Source organism: Nicotiana tomentosiformis, chromosome 8, assembly GCF_000390325.3.
Source record: "Nicotiana tomentosiformis chromosome 8, ASM39032v3, whole genome shotgun sequence".
Classification (NCBI taxonomy): Eukaryota; Viridiplantae; Streptophyta; class Magnoliopsida; order Solanales; family Solanaceae; genus Nicotiana; species Nicotiana tomentosiformis.
In genome coordinates, this window is record NC_090819.1 from 115,558,272 (window position 1) to 115,585,625 (window position 27,354).

Sequence of the window (27,354 nt, forward strand, 5' to 3'; positions counted from 1 at the left end):
AATATATATTCAATTACGTGTTCTAGGCATTTAAACTAGCAATTGATGGTTTTCCGCATTGCCGGCCGGTAATATCCATAGACGACACTCATGTCTATGGAAAATATGATATCAAGCTGTTGATAGCCGTTGCAGTAGATGTTAATGGACAAATATTTCCTCTAGCTTTTGCTATTTGTGCCAATGAAAGCCAAGAGATGTGGACGCTGTTTTTGAACCATTTGAAAGAGCACGTTGTCAAACAGCGTTCCGGCATTTGTCTAATATCTGATCGGCATGGTGGTGTCTTAAGTTCTGTAGAGAACTTGCCTGCATGGCAAGAACCTTATGCCTACCACCGTTACTGTGTGAGGAACTTTAAGGCCAATTTCCAGAAGGCACATCCCAATAAGGATCTGCATGATTTGATGTGGATGGCAGTAACAGACCACCAAGAGCATAAATTCCGGAGGCACATGGAATCTATCAGGTAGGAAGATGAGAGAGCCTATCATTGGTTGATGTGATATGAGCTTCACAAGTGGACTTTGCATGCGGATGGTGGAAGAAAATGGGGAATTCTGACTATAAACGTGTCAGAGTCTTTCAACGGGTTATTGAAGTCGGCAAGAGGATTGCCTGTCACCGCTATGGTGCGGATGTCGTTCAAGCAGATAGCGGAGAGGTTTGTTGAAAGGGCTGCAACTGCAACGTCATTGATGGAAAGGGGTGTTGAATTTATGCCACTGCCGATGAAGAGATTTGAGAAATGCAGGCGGCGAGCACATTGGCATTCATTTTTGCAGTATGATCACTACATAAATATTTTTGAAGTTCGCACCGCTATTCATCAAAACCGGGGGAATAATGTACATACCATAAATGAATCTAGAAGGTTATGCTCTTGTGAGAAATGGTCCATCTACCACATGTCGTGCTCACATGCCATTAGGTGCTTTCAACATACAGGTTTAGGACCAACCAACTACGTTGATAAACAATATAGTGTTGCAGTTTAGGACCGTCGAAAATGTCCTTCGGCTGGTTTGGGTGGCGGTGGTAATCAAGCTCGTGGTGGGTGTTCTTCTAATGTGCCCAACTATCAATGAGTTTATGTTGTAATAAGTAGTTGTTTTGTTTATTTTGCAAGATGTATCAAATAAAATTATGTTTTCATTGTTGTTAAATCTTATTGATATTTAACATTTTCTAGTTGAGTAAATTAATGCATTTCTCCCTCCCGTTCATGTAATCAAAAATAGTATTGGATTAAAAAACGGAAAAATATGTGAATATATTTGATAAATATAGTTCAAAAATAGTTGAGTTAAAGGTAGATTTCTGATAAATATGTGAATACACATAGCGCGGTTAAATACTATATTATGTGAATATATATAGCACGGTTAAATACTACATTATGTGAATATATATATCATGGTTAAATACTACGTTATGTGTATTGTCTTGTCAAACTGAAAAGCTGCCCGTTTGAGAAAAAGCCGTTTTGTATTCGTAATCATCTTTAACACGCAAAGCATAGCGCGGTTAACTACTACGTTATGTGAATATATAGAGCGCGGTTAAATACTACGTTATGTGTGTTACCTTTCCTATAAATAACGGGCGTATTCTAGTTATTTTTTGCGCTTAACAATAACCAATAGCCATGCTACATATGCGTCGTCCGCCCTGGAACGATCATCCCGCTGATAATGTGTGGCCTCCCATGTAGGCCCCCTCGGTATATACTGCGGACGGCCAAACTGGCGAAGTAGCCGCTCTGTGGCATGATGCTCCACAATATCGAGGCACATGAGTGGGACGGAAGTGCTCCAAATCAGTCGGCCGGCCGAGCAATAATCGGGCAGACCACCTATCAAGTCGTCGTTATATGGCGTCCAAATGAACTATCAAATAACAACAGAAAACATGAGTATGCGCAACACATGTGAAGCTATACCAAGTAAGTTTAGGTACACATTTACCTGTGCGCCCTCCAGCATATCCAACACATCCCTGCAAAGGGGGAGATTATGCCGAGCCTCGTAATCTCGTACATATCCACGCCGGAGAACCCACCTCCTAGCTAGAGGGAGAAACAAAGGTGGTACATCCGGAGGTAATGGTGGTAGAGGTGGATGCAACTGCACGAACCGCTCCCAAGCCCAAACCTAACATACAAAGTTGACGTAAAGTTTAAGAAACATTTTGACTAGATAGAATTGGAAGGAATGAACAGAGTATTCGAATATGTTGTCACCTGTAGAAGCGGCAAAAATCCACATACGTCATGCTGGGTGCCCATGCTCGCCTGGCACAGATGCCTATACAAGTAGGCGAGAACAGCAGGACCCTAGCTGTACTGGGGTAAATCATCTAGCAGCTGAAGATGATGAAGAAATCGCAAGCTGACTAGGTTCCCCGAAGTGTTCGGCAACAAGACCCCCCCAAATAGAAGGAGCATCAGCAACCTCGTATACCGGTGAATATGCAGATCATCTGTCTCCCCGGTGATGTCGGGGTGCAATATCTCCAAATGTTGTCGAATAGCTGTCAAACTCATGCGACTGGCCCCTGAGTGTGCAATCTCATCCTGTGGCCTGAAACCAGTGAGCTGCTGCAGCATGTCCAAATACTGCCCACGCGTCATCTCTCTCATGGCCTGAGGCAGTGCAACATGCAGTCCATTAACAGGCATCCCATATAAAACCTCCACGTTGTGCAGCGTGATAGTGGCCTCGCCAATAGGCAGGTATAAATTATGCATCTCCGATCGCCACCGCTCTATCAGGGCCGTGATCAAAGACCAGTTGAGCTGCAGCCGCCCGATCTCCAAAATCCTGTAGAAGCCCGTATCCCGCAGGCGCTGGACTACACGGGGATGGAGATCTCTGTCCTTCATAAAATCCCATATGTCGTCCACTCTCCTGGCGCGGAGAGTCTGGGCCTGTAACTCTCCCTCCCATACGTAGGCGGACCTATGACCGCCCTGTAACACTAATAGCTCATCGGAGACAGGTCCGGGATGCATAGGCGGCACGTCCATGTCGTCTATTGTAAATTAAACATCATTAATTGTATGCTTGATCTGTAAATTAAATAATTATTTTTTATAATTATACAATATTTAATTGGACAGAGTATATATCTATGGATTTCGGGCTCCATATTTGATGCCCAGTAGGACCAAGCTATCCTGAGTTCTTGTATGTGTCAATTTTATTATTTTCGTAATTTTGTATGTTTGTTTTGTAAATTAAATAATTAATTTTTATCATATTTAATTGGACAGAGTATATACCTATGGGTTCCAAGCTCGATATTTGAGGCCTAGTAGCACCAAGCTATCATGAATTCTTATGTGTGTCAATTTTAATATTTTCATAATTTTGTATGTTTGTTTTGTAAATTAAATAATTAATTTTTATCATATTTAATTGGACAGAGTATATACCTATGGGTTCCAGGCTCGATATTTGAGGCCCAATAGCACCAAGCTATCCTGAATTCTTATGTGTGTCAATTTAAATATTTTCATAATGTTTTATAAATTAAATAATTAATTTTTATCATATTTAATTGGACAGAGTATATACCTATGGGTTCCAGGCTCGATATTTGAGGCCCAGTAACACCGAGCTATCCTAAATTCTTATGTGTGTCAATTTAAATATTTTCATAATTTTGTATGTTTGTTTTGTAAATTAAATTTTTAATTTTTATTATATTTAATTGGATAGAGTTTGCGTTTGATCTATCAGTATAAAAGATACTTAAACTACAGAGATTCTACGCGAAAAGGCTCTACATTTTACTACGCTAAAAGGGCACTAGTGTTTAAGCAAATAAATAATCTAAACTAGATAAAAATAACAAATATATTTTAATCACAAAATACTAATATCTTAGTCCGGATAAAAATAACATACTAGTTTAATCGCAAAAAAAAAAATACAAAACAACATGGAAACACATTCAAAACAACTAATATGCATTATTATATGAGTTTCGACATAAACTAAATCGGAATACCTCGATTTATGTTTTTCGGAAAGTCGATGAATTGAAAATTTGAGCCCGAAACGAGGAAACCACAACAATAGAAGGCTTGGCTAGGATGTGGGACCTATAATCTTATCTTTTTGTGTGACGGGTGGGGTCCACTATAATTCTTTTAGAAGGAAATTTTGGGAGGTGGGGGTGGGGGTGAGGGGTTAAAATTTTTGAATTTGGGGAGGGGGACGTCTGGTTCGACTATGGGGAAGAAGGAGGGGGACCGTTTATTTATCTATGTATAGTGTGGTATATAACTGCGCTATACATTGTTGTCTTATCAGCCCTGTGTAATACGGTTTATAGTGGCATTATATATATATATATATATATATATATATATATATATATATATATATATAGCTCGTTATATTTTAACGGCCAAAACTCTGTTAAAGTATAGCGCTCTTTAAAAGAGTGTTATATATATAGATGTCACTCTTTTTTTTAAACACATAGTTCCGGACTGAGTTAGTAAGTATATTGGAGCAGAAAAAGGCAAAATTGATGAGATCAACTTGTATTTAGCCTTCTTCTCAAGCTTTGTCTTTGCATACTCCTTTTCCTTTCATACACGTTAACACGCTGCCTCTCTCTCTCTTTGTCTCTATTCCTATGTCACACGTTTGTTCAAATAATTTTCTCCAAATTTTACTATTTTTACAGCTTCAATATTCTTGTCTTTAAATTGTTTTTGTATCAATTTAGAGGTTCAATCTTTCACTTTTTTAGCTTCAATTCTCAATCGGGGTTTCTGAGTTTTCCTTATTTGTCTTCTCTTTTCACATGGGTTCCTCTTGTTTTTGAGCTTTCTTGTTTTTGTACTGTGTTTCAGTACACATGGAATTTTTTTCCCTTTTGGTGTAAATCCCACTTTTTTCATAGACTTTTCTCTGTTCCTTTTTTCCCAAGTTAGTTCTTTTCTCATATAGCCATTCCAATTTTCAATTTTTCTTACTTTTTCATGCTTATCCAAATTTGGTTCCTTTCTTAGCTACAAAAGGTTAATATTTTTCCCTTAGTGATCATCAAATTTTCTCTTTTAGCTACAGAAAGTTGGTATTTCCCCCCTATTAATCACCTAATTTTAATAAAAATTCAATCTTGGAAGATTTTTGATAAAGAAACAGAATCTGTGTAATTTGGCAAGAAGGGAAGGTTTCAAGATTTTAGCTTTGAGGGGAAAAAAATGCTGAAGTGTTTTTATATATTCAAGGATAAGTCAAGGTCAAGAAGGAGAGGGGAATCAGCACCAGAATTGAGTAATGAAAGTAGGAGAGATGGTAATTCAGAAGGGAAAAAGGTAGCTAAGTCTACAGGTTCAGTTTCATCTGCTAGAAGTATACCGCAAATGTATAGAGAGAAAGAGCAAAATTTGAGGGGTTTTTCACTTTCAGAGCTTAAGGAAGCTACAAGGAGTTTCAATAGGATGTTAAAGATTGGGGAAGGTGGTTTTGGGAGTGTATATAAAGATACAATTCAGCCTCCTAATGGAAGAGGTGATCCTATTGTGGTTGCTATTAAGAAGCTCAACACACTTGGATTGCAGGTATGAGCTTTGCTTTTGATCTGCAGAATATGTATAATTTGCTTGCCTTTTGTAAAAGATCTCCCTTTGATAAAATGTCTGAGTAGTAAATGAGTACATGATTTGAATCTTTGATTGAGACAGATGTAGTAAAATATCCCTTTGAATTTTATGCTAAAGGGATGTAGTCTTGTACTAAGTTTAGCATAATTGGATAGAGTATATACGGTAAAAATCGGTTAGTACTTCGTATAAACTGGTTTAAATGGTAATACATTGGATCGGAGAAGCGTCTTCATAGTATCAGGTTGAGGTCCGAAATCAGGTCACCAAGTTTCGAGCCCGAATGACCGATCAATGTCGAGCTCGATGTTATTATCAAACTCGATGTTATTATCAAACTCGAATCTAAGTCAAACTATGATGCAAAGTAAAGTTATCGAGCTCATGATTCAGAGACCGACCAACACTGACCCCGAATCAATACAGGGATCCGAGTCAGAATCGAGCTCGAGTCAAGATCGAGAGCTCGAGTCAAGACCGAAAACTTGAGTCGATATCGAGCTCATAGACAAGAGCCGTTGCAATTCCACTAGAGGAGAGAATACTGGCAAGAATTATGGAAAAACTGATTTATCATGGGTCTCCCACTATGTATTTTTAATTATATCTAAAAGTAGGATCCTCCACCATAAAGATAATGACTACATTTCTGTACAAGCAGTTCTTTGCTTACATTGTAATTCAAGCACCATATTCTCCTATATTCAAGAGTTATTCTTTTAAGCTTCATAAATTGATTCATCTTGCTTAGTCCTGAAAATCATCTTCTTTCCAACCCTGTTTATTTTGCATTCTTTGCAATCCATATTTGATATTTCTATTTATCCTTACGATTTGTATTAAGCTATATCACATATCCTTAGAACTATGTATAAATTCAACTTTATCCGTTTTTTGGGTAAATAGCTTGGCGTCCTCCGCCTTTGTCAAAACAAGCAAGAAAAGATTTTAAAATCTGTTACCAGTTTTTCAGTTGCACAAAGTAAATTTGGCCACCACACTCAGTTGTTACTGTCAACATGCCTTGAGGATTCATGCAAAGGCTCCCCCAAAAGACTCTTGTCAGCCCACTTGGCGCAAGTAAAGATAACTTGTGATTCTCTCTTACAAACAAATTGCTCAAAAAGCAAGAAGCCATTCAAGATATCAGAAAAGGTCACCTAAGCAAAGATCTCCAGTTGAGATAAGGCTGATTGAGCCACAAACACAAATGACACTGGAGGCAAAACAGTCAGGATTGATACAAAATGTAAAAGTCCCTTGAAAGCAACAACAGTCTCCCAGCAGTGCAGCCAACTACCAAAGCAGTCAGTCTTCCAAAAGTTGGATGATCACAAAGCCAAGTTGTCCAAGATTCAAGGCCACAAACCGACCACCACTTTTAAAACTCATAAATTTTCTTTGTTTGAAACATGACCAAAGCAGTGCAGGGAAAGTGTTTCCAAAAAAAGAAAAAAAAAGATGAAAAAAGAAAAGAGAAAAAAAAGAGCCGCCAAAGGGAAGTTTCTCAAATCTTTGCCTTTATTTTTCTTGTTAGAATGCATAAAATCATGCCATTGCTCTTTGCATTTTCCTCCTAGGGTAATACATCCTAGTCTGATGGATTTTTCCCCCCAATAGAAGTTTTAGTATGATGAATCTTTTTCCTAAGACAAAAAGTCCTAGTTTGATGAATCTTTCTCCTAAGACAAAAAGTCCTAGGCTGATGAATCTTTCTCCTAGGATAATAAATCTTAGTCTGATGAATCTTTCTCCTAAGATTAAAAAAAAATTAGTCTGATGAACTTTCTCCTAGAATAGACGTCTTAGTCTAATGAATTTTTCTCTTAAGATAAGAAAACCTAGTCTGATGAATTTTCTCCGAGGATAGAAATCTTAGTCTGGTAAATCTTTCTCCTAAGATTAAAAAAAAATAAAAATTAGTATGATGAACTTTCTTCTAGGATAGACGTCTTAGTCTGATGGATTTTTCTCCTAAGATAAGAAAACCTAGTCTAATGAATTTTCTCCTAGGATAAAAATCTTAGTCTGATGAATCTTTCTCCTAAGATTAAAAAAAAAAAAAACTAGTCTGATGAACTTTCTCCTAGGATAGACGTCTTAGTCTGATGAATTTTTCTTCTAAGATAAGAAAACCTAGTCTGATGAATTTTCTCATATGATAGAAATCTTAGTCTGATGAATATTTCTTCTAAGATTAAAATATATATATATATATATATATATATATATATATATAGTCTGATGAATCTTTCTCCTAGGATAGACGTCTTAGTATGATGAATTTTCTCCTAAGCTAAGAAAACCTAGTCTGATGAATTTTCTCCTAGGATAGAAATCTTAGTCTGATGAATCTTTCTCCTAAGATAACCAAAAAAAAAAGACCTAGTCTGATGAACTTTCTCCTAGGATCGAAATCTTAGTCTGATGAATTTTTCTCCTAAGATAAGAGAACCTAGTCTGATGAATTTTTCTTCTAGGATAGACGTCTTAGCTGATGAATTTTTCCCCTAAGATAAGAAAACCTAGTTTGATGAATTTTCTTCTAAGATAAAAGTCTTAGTCTGATGAATCTTTCTCCCAAGATATAAATAAAAAAAAAGAAAAAAAAACTAGTCTAATGAACTTTCTCCTAGGATCGAAGTCTTAGTCTGATGAATTTTTCTCCTAAGATAAGAGAACCTAGTCTGATGAATTTTTCTCCTAGGATAAACATCTTAGTCTAATGAATTTTTCTCCTAAGATAAGAAAACCTAATTTGATGATTTTTCTTCTAGGATAAAAGTCTTAGTTTGATGAATCGTTCTCCTAAGATATATATAAAAAACAAAAGACAAAAAAAACTAGTCTGATGAACTTTCTCCTAGGATAGACGTCTTAGTCTGATGAATCTTTCTCCTAAGATAAAAAATCTAGTTTGATAAATTTTCTCCTAGGATAATTAATAAAAATGAAGTCTGGATTTTTTTTTTTTTTTTAAAAGGGTCATTTGTTCATGCCCTCAGAAAATAAGCGTTGGGGCAATTTGTTTAAAAGAATGATTTTCTAAAATTAAAAAAAAATCCTTCTTGGTTCGTTTTAGCATAGGGTACACAATTTTCTAGTCTCGATTTCCAACATAGGACCTCCACTCCCTAGTTGATTTTTATTTTTAGACATAGGGTCTCCACTCCCTAGTCTTATTTTCCAACATAGGGTCTTCACTCCCTAGTTGATTTTATTTTAGACATAGGGTCTCCACTCCCTAGTCTTCTTTTCCAACATAGGGTCTCCACTCCCTAGTTGATTTTATTTTAGACATAGAGTCTCCACTCTCTAGTTTACTTTCCAACATAGGGTATCCATTCCCTAGTTGATTTGATCTTAAATGCAGGGTACACCACTCCCCGATATCTTTGCCAATATAGGGTATACCTTTCCCTTGCCACATTTTCCCAATAGAAGGTACACAAATCCTTAGTTGAGACATCTTTTTGACAATAAAGGAACACCATCAGAAAAAAATAAAAAAAATAAAAAAAATAAATAATCAATCATGATCTTTTCAGGGTACACCATTCCCGACCTTTTATTGCTTTCAATAAAGAAGTAGTTTAGAATTTTGTTACAATAACTCACGAAATTTTTCTGGTGCAAATTGGGGTAGAAATATTTCGCTCGTTTGTTTGTTTTGGTGTCTAAGAAGGTTTTACCTCGAGGCACAAGGTTCGAGAAGACCAAAGAAGAAGTCTCAATCCAGAAAGAAAAAAAAGTGATTCCAAAATGCAAAAGCTGATGAAAAGATGTGGACTACTCAAGACATGACTGAAGTCATGAGCATTGCATTTTCCGTTTTGATCAGAAGAAGCCTTAGAAGAATGAACTAACACCTACAACTAGCAACCATCAAGGTTCAGATCAGAGTCTGCGTGAAGAACCAATCAAGACTTAAGATCAAGTTTTAGAAGATTTATAAATAGGAATCTTGTAACTCATAGCTGATAGGCTAGTTTAGTTTCTTTTGATTTTGATGTAATAACAGGATCATGGACTGGAGCCTCGGCGGAACCTCACTCGACTCTGCAACTCATCATTCCATCATTCTCTTTGAACTACACGCGACCTGATTCCCTTATAACCCGGGATATGTAGGCGGTCCAAAATCAGGACTCGGTTGCACTCTTTTTTTTTTTTACTTCTTTTATTTCTTCCCCTTTTAATAATGGTTTGGTAAAAAATTGATCACATGGCTCACCTTTCCTTTGCCTGAAACTCTTCATGTTTCCAAGCAAAGAGGGGCATGCTGTGAGCACATAATTTTTAACCAAATTTGAAGATTTCATCATCTTTTAATATGTAAATATTTTTAAGTTTAACCTACGTATTTTAGCTCTTGTTTTACCTTTATAGATTTTATTTAAGAAAATTAAAAATCACAAAAAAAATTATATGTTCTTGATTTTTAAAATATTTAGCTAGTATTTTTATTTTACACTCTTAAAAGAAAAGAAAATATATTAAATAAAGCAAGAGCCAATGAATCATTTTCATGTGTCAAGATTCTTACTTATCTTTTGTAACAAAATCACATGCTCACCCTCAAAAATCACATGTACATACACACTCTTTTTTCTTGGCCACCAATTAATGATTATTGTCGATGTATCTATTCATTGTGTCTTGCTTTGATGACGTAAGTAAATGTTAACGTTCTTATAGCATGTTTAGTGAATTACAGTACACTTTATCATGTTTTATTGATCCTTCATTGAGATGGAAATTATTCATTATATTAAATTTGATTAGTTTTATTATTATGTTGAAGTGTTGAACATAATTTTCATTTCGAGAACGTTGGGCTGTTGAACATAAAATTTGAAGATGACCCCATTTCATCCACAAATAATTTTCATAATTCTGATACCGATCACAATGATCTCAAATTAGCTTTAGGAAAATAACTTATGAACATTCGTAGTTTGCTTTAGGCACGCTTAATAAAATTATTGTGACTATGGGTACGGTTCCCGTGGCATAGTCATGATACGTAACCCCAAAATTTGAGTGCACGCTTGCGTGACTCGACCCCAACTTTAAATAATAAAAAATAAACATGTTGTAAGTCGTGGGTGCGTTTCAAGTGACGCGATTCGCAATATGTACAAAAATAAACGAGTGTGCGACATCGCGACTTGTTCAAATAAATTTCAAAAATCGTAAAAGCAATTAACACTCTATTAAAAGCGGTTTGAAAGTTAAAAATGTACAATATGTTTAAAATATGTATTAAATCAGATAATTAGGCCAATTATTAATAGTTGAGCGATCGTGGTAAAACCACGGAACTCGGGAGTGCCTCACACCTTCTCTTAGGTTAACAAAATTTCTTACCCGGTCTTCTGTGTTCGCGGACCGTAAAAATAAAGTTAATTTTCTCGATCTGGGATTTTAAAATAAACCGGTGACTTGGGACACCATAATAATTATTTCAAGTGACGACTCTGATTAAATAAATAATCTCATTTCGAATAAAGTCACTTTAATTGGAAAAACTCTCCTTATCCCTCGGAAAAAAGGAGGTGTGACAATGATGTGGCGCATGATATCTTAATTTGGCCCCGAATCTTGGAGATACTATATGCAGATGCATTTTTTTGGTTATTTCTATGTTAATTAACTTTATTGAATGATAAATGCTTGACAAATATAAAATGGCAAATGGTAGATTCAAACTTGTTACGTTACTGCCTTTAGTATATGCATTTTTCCAATATGATTTATTTGTGGAACAAATATAGTATATAGTAAATTTTGCTTCGTGATATATAAGGCTTTACTTATTTCGTTTCTCTGGTGAGAACTAAATTCCTGAACCTCATTCTTCTATGAGATCTGAACTCCACCGGTTCTGTTTTGTATCCTACGTATGTGTATTACACTATTACTCATAAACCAGTATTAGCAAGAAAAATTGTTTGTCTTTCTTGTTTCTTTCTCCACGGTTCTTTAATTGATACATCGAATTCCTGAATTGAGTAACTATTTTCCTATTTACATCCACTTCTTACGCACTTAGCCTTTTAAGATTGCTGTATCTCCCACTGCTGTCACGACCCAAAATCCGACATGTCGTGATGGCACATGTCATGGTACTAGGCAAGACGATGTTTCATGCATACCAACATTTTAAAATCCCAAATATACGGAAATAGGTTTAAATAAGTAGGAATTTAAAAAAAAAAACTGAATATAAACATCGTAACTCAATACAAAAGTCTCCCAAAAGATCCGGGTGTCACGGAATAAATGAACATCTACATAACCATACGGTCTAACCAATGGACCACTGTCTAGGAACGTTAAACAATATAAACAAGACTAAAAGATAAAGGAAGAGAGTCAAGGTCTGCGGACGCCAAGGCAGCTACCTCGATGATCTTTGAACTGATGAAACGCCAGGAATCAGTAACCGCCGTGCCCGGAACACCTGGATCTGCACACGAAGTGTAGGGTGTAGCGTGAGTACAACCAACTCAATAAGTAACAAGTCTAACATGTGGTCTGAAAGCAGTGACGAACTCAACAATATAGTAAAGATACAGAGTTTAACAATACAGAAAAGTAGGCATGCTTCTAGGTTCAACAGTTAAGTTTAGCACAGATAAAATATGCCAAGTGTGACTGATAAGAAGAGTATGACGTCTCTATAGCTACATGCCAATGTGAATACCGTATGTGATGCAACACAGTGAAATCCCAAGTACTCACACTCTCAGAGCACTCAATTTGTCCGTCTCAATTCTCGCTCGTCACGCTCAGTCACTCAACACTGTACGATACTTGTTGCGGCGTGCAGCCCGATCCACATATAGCCATAAGGCCTGTTGCGGCGCGCAATCCGATCCACATATATATAGTCATAAGGATTGTTGCATCGTGTAACCCGATCCACATATATATAGATATCACTCACCGCACGACACTCGGGCCCCAAATCAGTCAGCAATCTCTCCAGTCTCTCGGGCTCACAACACTCATGCTAAGCAGCCCTAATAAATGATACGAGATGCGACAATATACGATAACAGAGACTGAGATATGACACGTAATGATGAATCTGACTAAGTACACAACTGCAGTTTAACAGATAACTCAACAGCAAAGAACGACCATTGTGAGTCTCAATAGTACCATCATATAGCCTAAAAATGATTTCTAGCATGAATCACAACTCAAGTGCTCTAACACATAGAGTACAACAAAAATGTTCGGATAAAATAGCTACGCAGTTCCAGGGAATCGACTAAATCATAATTTCTACGGTGCACGCCCACACGCCTGTCACCTAGCATGCGCGTCACCTCAACATCAATCACATAGCACGTAATTCGGGATTTCATACCCTCAGAACCAAGTTTAGAAGTGTTACTTACCTCAAACTGTACAAAACTTTACTCCAACAAGCCCTTGCCTCGCGAAACGGCCTCTGAATGCCTCGAATCTAGACACAATCAGTTTGATACAATCAACATGAGCTAAAAGAATCAATTCCATAAGAAAATACTAAGTTCTTAATTAAAAGTCAAAAGGTCAACTCTAAAGTCAGCCCCTGGGCACACATCTCGGAATCCAATAAAAGTTACCGTATCTCGGAATCCAGGGTAGCTGGTTCGTCTCCGGAGAGGTTTCAGAATGAGCTGGTTCGGCTCCGGAGAGGTATCTCAACTCATTCTGAAACCTCTCCGGAGCCGAACCAGCTACCCTGGCAAGTCACATAGCAACTATTAAGCATAAAACGAGCAGTAAATGAGAGAATAGAGCTACAACTCTCAAAACGACCGACCGGAACGTTACATCATCCCCATCTTAAACAAACCTTCATTTTCGAACGGGTCTAGAAACGTACCTGGAGTCTCAAATAGGCGTGGATATTTGCTCTACATCTCCCACTCGGTCTCCCAAGTAGCCTCCTCAACCGGTTGACCTCTCCATTGCACCTTCACTGAAGCTATGTCCTTTGACCTCAACTTTGGAACCCGCCAACCCAAAATGGTCAGCGTTTCCACATCATAAGTCAAATCACCATCCAACTGAACCGTGCTGAAATCCAAAACATATGACGGATCACCAACATACTTACGGAGCATAGAAACATGGAACACCCGATGCACACTCGACAGACTAGGCGGCAAGGCAAGCTTGTAAGCCATCTCTCTAAACCTCTGAAGCAACTCAAACGGGCCAATATACCGAGGGCTTAACTTACCATTCTTCCCGAACCTCTTAACACCCTTCATGGGTAAAACCTTGAGCAGTACCTTCTCCCCAACCATGTAAGCAATATCATGAACCTTCCTATCGGCGTAACTCTTCTGCATAGACTGCGTCGTGCGAAGTTGATCTTGAATCAATTTAACCTTGTCCAAATCATCCTGAACCAAGTTTCCAATAGCCTAGCCTCACCCGGCTCAAACCAACCCACTGGAGATCGACACCGCCTCCCATACAAAGCCTTATACGGAGCCATCTGAATGCTCGATTGGTAGCTGTTATTGTAGGAAAACTCTGTGAGCGGTAGAAGCCGATCCTAAGAACCCCCAAAATCTATGACACAAGCGCGTGGCATATCCTCTAACATCTGAATAGTACGCTCAGTTTGACCGTCTATCTGAGGATGAATTGTTGTACTCAACTTAACTTGGGTGCCCAACTCACGCTGCACTGCTCTCCAAAACTGCGATGTAAACTGCGTGCCCCGATCTGAAATGATGGACACTAGCACACCGTGAAGGCGAACAATCTCGCAGATGTAAATCTCAGCCAATCGCTCCAAAAAATAGGTAGTCCCAATTGGAATGAAATGCACGGACTTGGTCAGCCGATCCACAATCACCCAAATAGCATCAAACTTCCTCGAAGTCCGTGGGAGCCCAACTACAAAATCCATGGTGATAAGCTCCCATTTCCACTCCGGAATCTCAAGCCTCTAAAGCAATCCGCTCGGCCTCTGATGCTCATACTTCACTTGCTGACAGTTTAGCCATCGAGCTACAAACCCCACTATATCCTTCTTCATTCTCCTCTACCAATAATATTGCCTCAAGTCCTGGTACATCTTCGCGGCACCCGTATGAATGGAATACCGCGAACTGTGAGCCTCCTCAAGAATAAACTCACGTAGCCCATCTACATTAGGCCTACAAATCTGACCTTGCATCCTCAACACCCCATCATCCCCAATAGTAACATCCTAGGTATCACCGTGCTGAACCGTGTCCTTAAGGACAAGCAAATGGGGATCATCATACTGGCGCTCTCTGATGTAATCAAATAAGAAAGACCGAGAAACCACACAAGCTATAACCCGACTGGGCTCTGAAACATCTAACCTCACGAACTGGTTAGCCAAGGCCTGAACATCAACTACAAGCGGTCTCTCACCAACAGGAATGAACGCAAGCCTATCCACACTCACCGCCTTTCTACTCAAGGCATCGGCCACCATATTGGCCTTCCCGAGATGATACAAAATAATAATATCATAGTCCTTTAGCAGCTCCAACCATCTCTGTTGTCTCAAATTTAGATCATTTTGTTTGAACAAGTGCTGGAGACTCCGATGATCTGTAAATACCTTACAAGACACACCATAGAGATAGTGCCTCCAAATTTTCAATGCATGAACGATGGCAGCCAATTCCAAATCGTGAACAGGGTAGTTCTTCTCATGGGGCTTTAACTAACGCGAAGCATAAGCAATTACTCTACTCTCTGCATCAAGACACACCCAATACCAATCCGAGAAGCATCACAATACATTGTATAAGAGCCTGAAGCTGAAGGCACAACTAGAACTGAAGTTGTGGTCAAGGTAGTCTTGAGCTTTTGAAAGCTCTACTCACACTCATCCGATCACCTAAAAGGGGCATCCTTCTGGGTCAATTTGGTCAAAGGCGATGCAATAGACGAGAAACCCTCCACGAAGCGACGATAATAACCGGCCAAGCCGAGAAAGCTCCGAATCTCCGTAGATGAGGACGGCCTGGGCCAACTCTGAACTGCCTCTATCTTCTTCGGATCCACTTTAATCCCTTCACTGGACACAACGTGCCCCAAGAATGCCACCGAACTAAGCCAAAACTCACACTTGGAGAACTTGGCATAAAGTTTCTCCTCCCTCAGCCGTTGTAGTACAATCCTCAAATGCTGGGCATTCTCCTCCTGGCTAAGAGAGTACACCAAGATATTATCAATGAATACTATGACAAACGAGTCGAGATAAGGCTGAAATACACTGTTCATCAGATGCATGAATGATGTTGGGGCATTGGTCAGCCCAAAAGACATCACAAGAAACTCATAGTGATCATAACGGGTCCTGAATGCTGCCTTTAGAATATCTGAGTCCTGAATCTTCAACTGGTGATATCCAGACCTCAAATCAATCTTAGAGAACACACTCGTTCCCTGAAGCTAGTCAAATAGGTCATCAATGAGCAGTAAAGGATATTTGTTCTTGATTGTAACTTTGTCCAGCTGCCTATAGTCGATGCACATCCGCATAATATCGTCCTTCTTCTTCAGAAACAGAACCAGTGCACCCCAAGGCGACACTGCCTCCTAATATGACCAAGCTCCCCACACTCGTAGCATCACTTGCTTAGGAGTACGGGCGGCGGGAGTCTGAGTACCTCTCCCGGCCTGAGAAGTGGCTGTTGCGGACAAAACTGAGACCGCCTGAGCAAGGCCAATGCAAACAGTCAATATCTAGGTCAGAGCCTCCTGAAGGCCTTGAATCACAATAGGCACAGCTGCTGCCTGAGCTGGTCTTACCGGCTTAACCACATCTGGAACCTGCTCCTGAGATGGGGCAACTGGTAGATCTGCAGGTGCTGCTCTAGCTGTTGTACGAGCTGCACCTCTGCCCCTACTGCGGCCCCTACCGCGACCCCGACCTCTCGTGGCCCTAGCCGATGGTACTGGTGGTTGTCTGTCCTGTCCGATAGCACGTGTCCTCACCATCGGTGAGAGAATAGAATAATATCATTATTGATCTTTATTATATTTGTGGAACCTATATTAGTTATTGTTCAATTATTCCACTTCCATTCGTTTTCATTTCTTTTTGGAACCTTCTATTCTATCTACTTTATTCTCTTTCCAATCTTTCTTGTTGTTTGATTTAGCGTATACTTCGACAAGGACTCAATGTTATTTGTCTGTTCGTAACTTGTCATCTATAATCTAAATATTTCAAGTTTTATCATTTACTTTTTTTCTTTTTTTTTTTTCTTTCAAATTTATTACCCCTAGACAGGGAACAATAGAATTGCCTGCTAGTTGAGGGTTATGATTTTAGAAAACTGCAATTAGTATTGAATTCCCTTCTATTCATGTAATTGTTGGTGTAATTGGTGTCGCAGTTTCTATGATGTGGTCATTTGCATCTCTTTTTCGAGTGTTTATATATATATATATATATATATATATATATATATATATATATATATATATATATATATATATATATATATATATATATTCATGCATTAACTTAGTTATTATGTTTTTCATTTACCGCCAGAGGAAAAAGAAAATAATTTCAAGCTTCTTCAATAGGAAGAGATTTTGACTACCTTTGTTAGGCAAAACATGGCCATTTTGTGTGCATACCTCTCCTTTTTAGGTGGTGCTTCTTCAAATATAATAAAAGAGAATGATTACATACTATGTTAGTAAAAGAGAATGATCACATACTATGTTATAGTATGATCATATTAGGGCACTTTCACCTAGAATCTTAATCCATTTAATTTACATCACCAATAACTTGGACAAATGATCAACCGTCCCAGTGTGAGTGCAGTAGTTTTTTGGCTAAAACGTTGTATTTTCCATGGTAGTGTTACAAGTTCAAATTCCAGTAACTTTCTGATTATCGCTGTTCAATTAAACCTTCCTATTTTTCATATAAAACTATGAAAAAGGTTGTTTTTTTTTAAAAAAAAAGAAATAAAATAATCGACTAAATCAACAAGTTGTCTACTGTGGACTTAACAAGTCAATGGAAGTCCTAAAATTTCATACCTCATTATGATTGCATTTTCTACCACTAAACATATATGGTTCTATATATAATATAATATCTTGACCTTTCCTTGTACTAAACTAAAGTGGGCATGCGAAGTACTATAAAAAACACAAAGTTTAGGTAGACCAAAGGGTTTTATGAGAACATCATTTAATATCAATATAACGTGTAAAAGCTTGACCAAAATTGATATACAAAAATTTTCCATTTCACAAACACATGGGAACAGAGACGAAACCTTATCTCATTTATTGTTGCCATAGATCCAACATTTAAAGGTGATAGAAATGGGCTAGCTCTCATTTAGAAATTGCATGCATTAGTCGTTGTTGAACGGTAGACTCATGTTCAAATAATTAATGTAACAATAACCTACACGAATTTATGTCGAAAAGGTTAATTTTACAGCAAATTTCTCTGGTCTACATCACATGTCATTAGTGGTGTACACATGATTTTATGCAAATAATATTGGAACTGATGTTTGGAGCAACACTAAAGTTGTCGTCGTGTGACATATACGTCACGAGTTCGAGCCGTAGAATATACCGGTCACTTATGTTTGCATTAGGGTAGGTTGCTGCCTACATTACACCCCTTGGGGTTGGAGGTGCGACTCTTTCCTGAACTCTACGTAAATGCGGGATACTTCGTACACCAAACTACTTTCTTTTTTTGGTTTTAATTTAATATCGGGACTATTATCACAATTTGGTCTCTAATTAGGTAGTTCTAGGATTGCGTTAATTTTGAGACTTCACTTTAATGTTCACTTTATAGTACTGTATTATTTTTCATAGTATAGTCAGTCTATTATATTGTATATATCATAATAATCTTTTTTAAGAAAATATTATTTGCACATATATAAAGAATCCTTTGAAGCAGCGGGATATTAGATGTACAAAAGAGTTTGTTATTTAAATTTTTTCTTGATCAAGTGATTCAAATTGATCTGGTACATTATTTTTTTCTAAGTGAAAAAAATTGAAGATATCTATAAGTAAATGAATATAGGCAGCGACAAATACTTTTCTTCGTCTTCTTAAAGACTGAATATGAACCTACTTATTATGTCAATTGACGTCGATTTTTCATCAATCATATTTAAGTTTGGATCTGATAAAATTATTTTGTTTATTATTTATTCAATATTGTTTACTTATTACTTATTTGTCATAAAGTAAACTGGAACTTCATGTTTGATTAAACGGTGTCACGAATTATAGAATTAAGAGAGTATACAGATTTTACTCAAATCCCACTTTGGGACTACACTGGATATGTTGTTGTAAAGAGTATACAGATTTTATAATCCTTATCTCTATTGTGGTGGTTATAAATATAATGGTACCAAAAAGGCTTATAAATATAAACGTTGATGTATTCAACATAAAAAATAACTTCAAATAAAAGCAAAAAGAGAAACATATAGGGTAAAAGAACTCGATCATCAATTATTTTGCATGAACATTTTATCAAACTAAATAAAAGAAAAAGAAATTCGATTTGAACACTTATGAAATGAGTAAGCCGAAAACAAATCCAACTTGTATACGCACATTCCACAAGGAAATAACATAACCACCATTTTTTTTTATTTTTTTTCTTTTGTTTGGGTAAAAGAAGAATAATATGGACCAATATTTAAATATAAAATCATGAAAATGAATTTCAAAACTTTTAAAATTCTTAACCCATTAGAACCATGTGTAGCGTACTACTCCATTCGTCTTCTTTATATGACAATATTGGAGTAAAAACAAAGTTTAAAATATAGTAGTAGTTGTTATAAATAGCATTGTATTTAAGGTGAATGTTTATATTTTAGAGAGATTTTAGGGATTTTACTTGGTGGCTAAGTCACTCTTTCCCTATAAATTGAGGGGTCTTATTTTATTATAATTCATCCCAAAATCAATAAGAATTCTCTCTTTCTTTGTAATATTCTTCTTTATTGTTTCATTATACGTTATCAGCATGAGACTCTACCGTCTCAAGAAGCTCTTTGAGAAGATTAAGGTATAATTATCTTCTCTTTTAATTATGACTGATATTATGAAAAGAAAGTTTGTTGCTCTTAAAATTTCGGGCAAGAACCATATGACATGGGTGTTGGATGCTGAAATCCATTTAGATGCAATGGGTCTTGGAGACGCCATTAAAGATAAAAATAAAGCATCTACCCAAGACTGTGCTAAGACCTTGATTTTCTTGCGCCATCACCTTATGAAGGGTTGAAAATAGAATATCTCAGAGTTAAAGATCTACTTATTTTGTGGAATGACTTAACGGAAAGATATGACAACTTAAAGTTTGTCACTCTTCCACAAGCACAATATGATTGGGCTCATCTGAGGCTCCAAGACTTTAAGTCTATTTCTGAATATAATTCTGTTATATTCAGAATTACTTCTAAATTGAAACTCTGTAGAGATAGTATCACTGACTATGATACGCTTGAAAAAATATTCACAACGTTTCATGCCTCCAATATGGTCTTGCAACAGTAGTACCAAGAGAAAGGTTTCAAGAAGTAATCTAAGTTAATTTCTCTTCTCCTTGTGGCTGAACGAAACAACGACTTGCTCATGAGAAATCACGAAAATCGACCCACAGGTCTACACCATTGCCTGGAGTGGATAAGGTGTATTCCCATTATGCTAAGCATGGAAAATACCGTGGCTCTATTCGTGGTCGTGGTCATAGCCATAGACAAGGAAGAAATTTTTCTGGTGTTAACCATCCCCAAAAGAAAAATAATCACTAAAAATGGAAAGGGAAATATGAGAAGCTAAAGGCAAAGTGTGATGACCCAAAATATTATATTTAAATTTAATAAATAATTATATGTTCTAAGACCTCAAAAAGTACCATTTATTATTTCTCGACTTGCGTGCACAGTCCGTATAATTTTTCGAAAAGTTTTTATGTGAAAAATGGATTAAAATGTGAAATAGAGCCTTAAAACTGAATTGAGTTGACTTTGGTCAATATTTTGAGTAAACGGATCCGGATCAGTATTTTGACAGTTCTGGTAGCTTCGTATCGTAATTTGGGACTTGGGCATATGCCCAGAATTTAATTTGGAGGTCCCTAGCTCAAGTTATGACTATTTAACGGAAACTAGTAATTTAAAGGCTAAAGATTTTCAAGTTTGACCACGGGGTTGACTTCTTTATATCGGAGCCGAAATCCTATTTAGAAAATTTGAACAACTCCATTATGTCATTTATGACTTGTGTGCCAAATTTGAAGTTATTCCGAATTCATTTAATATGTTTTGGCACGAGATTTGCAAATGAAAAAGTTTAAAACTCAAAGTCCGGATCGAGGTGTGAATTGCAATTTTGATGTTATATGATCTGATTTGAGACCCCTCGTAAGTCCGTATTATGTTACGGGACATATTGAGATATTTGGATAAGGTCCCGAGGGGTTCGGATGAGTTTCGGATAGGCCACAGGATGTTTTGAACTTAGAAACTTTTGCTGGAATAACTGAACTTGGTGCAGGCCTCTGATCTCGCAATTTCGAGATCAGGCATCGCAAATGCGAACCAAGCAGGTATGGCAATTGTGAGATTTTTATCGCAATTGCGAAGAAAGCCTAGGCCAGCAGTTCTCGCAATTGCGAGTTTATCTTCGCAATTGCGAAGGGCCAATTGTCACAAATGCGACATAATCTTCGCATTTGCGAAGGCAGCGGGATTGTGAAGGATATCGCAATTCCGAGTGTTTCTTCACATTTGTGAAGCTCAAGTCGCAATTGCGACACCTGCAGCTGAACAAAAAGACTTTTGGGCGATTTTCACGGGAAAACATTGGGGTAAGTGTTTCTTATCCTATATTGATTATATTTCATGATTTCATACTCATTTATATCATGAATCCGTAAATTTATGGAAGAAAAATCAGATTTTTATAAAATCTTCCAAGAACGAAAATTTAAGATTTGAAGGTCCATTTGACATCAGAATTGGATAATTTTTGTATGGTTGGACTCGTCTCGGAATGGGTGTTCGGATTTCGTAAGTTTTTTCGAGATTTGCGACGTGGGTCCCACTACCGAATATTTTAATAAATTTCGGATTTTATTCGGAAAATTAGTAAATTCATATGGAATTAATTCCTATTATTTGTATAGAATATATCGAATTATTTGTGAATAGATTTGAAGCTTTTGGAGACAAATTTAAAAGGAAATGTTGTGGTTGAATAATTGATTGGAATTTATAAAGCGAGGTAAATGTCGTGGTTAACCTTGACTTGAGGGAATAGAACCCTTAAATTATTTGTTATGTGAAATGCATGTGAACGACGTATAGGCGAGGTGACGAGTGTCTATACGTCGTCAAACTAATTGTTTGCATAATTACTTGAAAAATCATAAATTATTTTAAATCATGAATTAATTATTATAATAATTGTTTCTCTCCTATTCTTTGCCAAATATTAATTCTTGAATTCATGCATTAATTGTTATATGCTACTTGAATTATGTGTCTTAATTATTATTTGACATTTAGCATATTAAATATTAAACTGCCTAGTTTCTCCCTGATTTCTATAATAATTTGCTATTTGACATTGTCTGTTTCATGATTAAATCATAATTATTGTATGCTTGTTGTCTTATAATTTCATATTAATTATTGTATTTATTGGAAAAATTTCTTCTATAAGAATTGGTAAATGAATATATTGGAGGAGCGGGTTGCACGCCGCAACAGAATTGATTGAAATGAATATATTGGAGGATCGGGTTGCACGCCGCAACACACTTATTAAAAAGTCCATATTGGAGGATCGGGTTGCATGCCGTAACAGACTTATTAAAAGTCCATATTGGAGGATCGGGTTGCACGCCGCAACAGACTTATTTAAAAGTCGACATACATATATAAATATTGGGGGATCGGGTTGCACGCCGTAACGGACTTGATTAAAATAAATATATTGGAAGAGCGGGTTGCACGCCGCAACAGAACTGAATGTGAATATATTGTGAGAGCGGGTTTGCATGCTGCAATAGAACTGAATATGAATATATTGTGAGAGCGGGTTGCACGCTGCAACAGAATTGAATGTGAATATATTGTGAGAGCGAGTTGCACGCTGCAACTGAATTGATGGAAATGATAATTGGTTATGACTGCTGAGTTGGCTTCAATTATTATAAATGAGTTACCTGATTTATTTCTATTATTGTTGTTATTTCTAATATTGCGTACAGGTAATGTAAGTGACCCGCCTTAGCCTCGTCACTACTTCATCGAGGTTAGGCTCAGCACTTATCAGTACATATGGTCGGTTGTACTGATACTACAGTCTGCACTTCTTGTGCAGATTTTGGAGTTGGTCCCAGCGGCGTACCGTAGACTTGCTCGGATTTCAGCTACTCAGAGGAGACTTGAGGTATAACTTCACAGCGTTCGCAGTTCTGAAGTCCCCGTCTACTTTACTTTACCGGTATGTTTGTTTCCAGACAACTTTATTTTATTCAGACCTTTATTTGTATTTATTCTAGAAGCTCGTGCACTTGTGACATAAATTCTGGGATGGTATTTAGACACCGTTATTTTTATGAATTATTCACTATATTTCAAACTTTGCTTCCGCCTTTGTTTTCTTGATTATTAATAATATAAAAGTTGTTATAAAAATAGATAATATTATTCTAACGTTGGCTTGCCTAACAAGTGGAATGTTAGGCGCCATCACGGTCCGAAGGGGAGAATTTCGGGGCGTGACAGTTGGTATCAGAGCACTAGGTTACATAGGTCTCACGAGTCACGAGCAAGCTTAATAGAGTCTGAAGGATCGGTACGGAGACATCTGTACTTATCTCTCAGAGGCTATGGAGTTTAGGAACAATTTCACTTCTATTCTACTCAGTCGTGCGATTTTATTCTATCATTGACGATTGAACTCTTCTATTCTTGTCCTCTCGCAAATGGCAAGAACACGCACTGCATCTACAACTGGACAGGAGCTAGAGCCCCCAGTGATAGCTACGATTAGGGGCAAAGGCCAAGGTCGAAGTCGCGCCAGAGGTCGAGGTAGAAGCAGAGGTAGAGCTCAGTCCAAAGCTCGAGCAGCTGCACCTGTTGTAGAACCTTAGGTGGATCTTCAGGAGGAGGTTCCAACTTAGAATGTACCAATTGGACCAGTTCAGGTCCCAAAAGGTTCATAGCCACTCCAGCAGCCCCGCCAGTTGGGGTAGTTCAGCCAGTTGTTGCGGCACAGACCAGTGATAGGCCCGCCATACCTTTTGAGGCCTTATTGAGACTGGATAAGTTTACCAAGCTCTTTCTAGTTCACTTCAGTGGTACACCTTCTGATGACCCACAGGAGTATCTAGAACGCTGCCATGGGGTGCTGCGAAACATGGGTATAGTTGAGACCGATAGGGTTGATTTTGCTGTATTTCAGATGACGGGTACCGCCAGGAGGTGGTGGAGGGCTTATACATTGACTAGACCAGTTGGATCGCCTGCACTTACCTGGGAGCAGTTCTCTCAGCTATTTCTGGAGAAGTTCCTTCCAATGACACTAAGGGAGGATTATCGAAAGCAATTTGAGCGTCTACAACAGGGAAGTATGACTGTTACTCTGTATGACTCCCGTTTTGTGGATTTGGCCCGTCATGCTCTCCTTTTACTACTTACTGAGGGAGAGAGACTGAGGAGGTTTATGGAGGGACTCACTCATCCTATCAGACTTAAGATGGCCAAGGAGACCGGAAGTGAGATTTCTTTTCAGGCGACTGTTAATGTCGCGAGGAGGATCGAGATGGTTCTTGCACAGGAGAGAGGGCAGAGGTCTAATAAGAGGCCTCGTCAGTTCGGTGGTTTCGTTGGTGCCTCGTCTGGAGGCAGGGGTACTTATGCCTGGGGTCAGATACCTAGAAATGGAGGTCAGACCGTTGGAGGTGGAGGACAGGCAGGTAGAAGACGTCCTAGAGGTGGAGACCCAGCCGTTGTTATATTTGTTTTATGGTATGGCGGAGGTCGTTACATCAGATGATGTCGTTATGAGTACGACCTTGATTTAAAATATAGGAATAATTTCCTTAACTTGATTCGGTTCTGAGTATCAAGACGAGTCCTCCTATTGTGCTCTATATATGAGAAAGCTTCGTAATTCTATAATCTACTTATGTGTTTACTCCTGTTGGGAGATTCTATGGAGATAACTACGCCTATCATTCCATGTTAGTCACTAATAAGAGCTATGAGGCTAATTGTGGCTTTCTGTTACTCATTTCGGTAAGTTTTGATGTAATTTACGGATAATTAATTATAAATTATGAATTATATGCCTTATTGGTGTGGGATTCATTATTTGTTGTGATTTTGTGTAACCGAAATTATTTAAAAGGAGAAAATGGAAAATTTTCGATTGGCACGATATGCATATTACTTGTGATTCAGAACTGAGGACGAGATCCTCCCTTTTTAAAAATAAACTGATATGTTTAAACTGGGCTACGAGCTGCGGTGGAAGTTATATAAGGACGAGATCCTTGTGATGAAAATTCTTGTGTTTAAGCTCTCCCTTGTGAAATTAAATTTGTACTATAGTACTAATAGGGAGTCATGCCTGTTAGGCTTATTTGAGAATTCTTGTATGAAATTCTTTGTGCACATTTGCCAAAATTCATGTTTATAATTATTGAGTTTTAACCTACGAGGTAGGTGCTCGCCCAGGTGGCGTTAAATATTACTCGTTAATTCGGGTAAATAATTATGAGGTCTTCATGTCTCGCATCTTGTTATCAGTAATGTGAAGGTTTGCAACAAGATTGTTTTTGTTAACATGAGGTTAATTGGCAATTCGGTAATTGATCATGAACAACTATTAAAAACAAATATCCGTTGCCAAGAATTGATGACTTATTTGATCAGCTTCAAGGTGCCAAGGTATTTTCGAAGATTGATTTGAGGTCTGGTTACCATCAGTTGAAGATTAGGACATCTAATATCCCTAAGACAATTTTTTGGACTCGGTGTGGGCATTACGAATTCCTAGTGATGTCATTTGGGTTGACAAATGCCCCAGCAGCATTTATGAATTTGATGAATCGGGTGTTCAAGCCCTATTTGGATTCTTTTGCGGTTGTATTCATTTATGATATCTTGATTTACTCCAACAGTCGAGAGGAACATGAGCAGCATCTTCGGAGTGTGCTTCATACTTTGAAGAATAATCAGTTATATGCCAAATTTTAAAAATGTGAGTTTTGGTTAGACTCAGTTGCCTTTTGGGGCATGTTGTATTGGCAGAAGGCATAAAGGTGGATCCTAAGAAGATAGAGGCTGTTCAGAATTGTCCTAGACCTACTTCAGTTACAAAGATCCGGAGTTTCCTGGGTTTAGCAGGTTATTATCGTCGGTTCGTGGAAGGGTTTTCATCTATAGCAAGCCCATTGACCACATTGACCCAGAAAGGTGTCTCATTCAGATGGTCAGACGAGTATGAGTTGAGCTTTCAGAAGCTCAAGACTGCTTTGACTACGGCGCCAGTGTTGGTATTACCCACAGGTTCAGGATCGTATACGGTATATTGTGACGCATCTCACATTGGGCTTGGTGCATTATTAATGCAAGATGGCAAGGTAATTGCATATGCGTCACGGCAGTTGAAAGTTCACGAGAAGAATTATCCTATTCATGACTTAGAATTGGCAGCCATTGTTAATGCGCTGAAGATTTGGAGGTATTACCTCTACGGTGTCTCGTGTGAGGTATTTACTGATCATCGTAGCCTTCAGTATCTGTTCAAACAAAAGGATCTTAATTCGAAGCAGAGAAGATGGTTGGAGTTTTTGAAAGACTATGATATCACCATTTTGTATCACCTCGAAAAGGCCAATATAGTGGTCGATGCTTTGAGTAGAAGGGTTGTGAGTATGGGCAGTCTTACGTATATTCCGGTTGGTGAGAGGCCATTAGCTGCGGATGTTCAGACTTTGGCTAATCAGTTCGTGAGTTTAGATGTTTCAGAACCCAGTCGGGTTCTAGCTTGCACAGTCGCTCGGTCTTCTTTATATGAGCGCATCAGAGAGAGACAGTATGATGATCCTCATTTACTTGTCCTTAAGGACACGGTGCGGCACGGTGATTCCAAACAGGTTGTTGTGGGGGAAGATGGGGTTCTGCGAATGCAGGATCGTATTTGTGTGCCTAATGTGGATGGGCTTCGTAAATTAATTCTTGAAGAAGCACACAGTTCCAGGTATTCTATTCATCCAGGTACCGCCAAAATGTATCAAGATTTGCGGCAACATTATTGGTGGAGGAGAATGAAAAAGGATATAGTTGCACATGTAGCTCGGTGTCTAAATTGTCAGCAAGTTAAGTACGAGCATCAAAGACCTGGTGGTTTGCTTCAGAAGTTAGAAATTCCTGAGTGGAAGTAGGAGCGTATCACAATGGATTTTGTTGTTGGGCTCCCACGGACTCAGAGAAAATTTGACTCAGTTTGGGTCATTGTGGACACGTTGACCAAGTCAGCACATTTCATTCCAGTGGCAGTTACTTATTCTTCAAAGAGGTTAGCTGAAATTTATATTCGTGAGATTGTCCGCCTTCACGGTGTGCCCGTGTCTATTATTTCGGATCGAGGTATGCAGTTTACCTTACATTTTTGAAGGG

General features: G+C 37.9%; 2 protein-coding genes across 2 annotated transcripts in view; one reads left to right on the plus strand and one right to left on the minus strand.

Annotated features, from left to right (window-relative positions):
- Window positions 1–1,892: 1,892 nt before the first annotated feature.
- Window positions 1,893–3,028, minus strand: LOC138898027 (serine/threonine-protein phosphatase 7 long form homolog). Its single transcript, XM_070184057.1, has 3 exons — window positions 2,463–3,028; window positions 2,243–2,306; window positions 1,893–2,153 (listed from the first exon to the last, which is right to left on the minus strand). Exons 1-3 carry the CDS (start codon window positions 3,026–3,028, stop codon window positions 1,893–1,895), a joined length of 891 nt encoding a protein of 296 aa, XP_070040158.1.
- A 1,567-nt stretch (window positions 3,029–4,595) lies between these two features.
- LOC104111184 (probable serine/threonine-protein kinase PBL19) overlaps window positions 4,596–27,354 on the plus strand; it is a 51,092-nt gene continuing 28,333 nt past the window's right edge. The window contains exon 1 of the mRNA XM_070182684.1: window positions 4,596–5,584. Within this exon, the coding sequence (XP_070038785.1) occupies window positions 5,225–5,584 (360 nt within the window). The 5' untranslated portion in view covers window positions 4,596–5,224. The remainder of the gene's footprint in view (window positions 5,585–27,354) is intronic.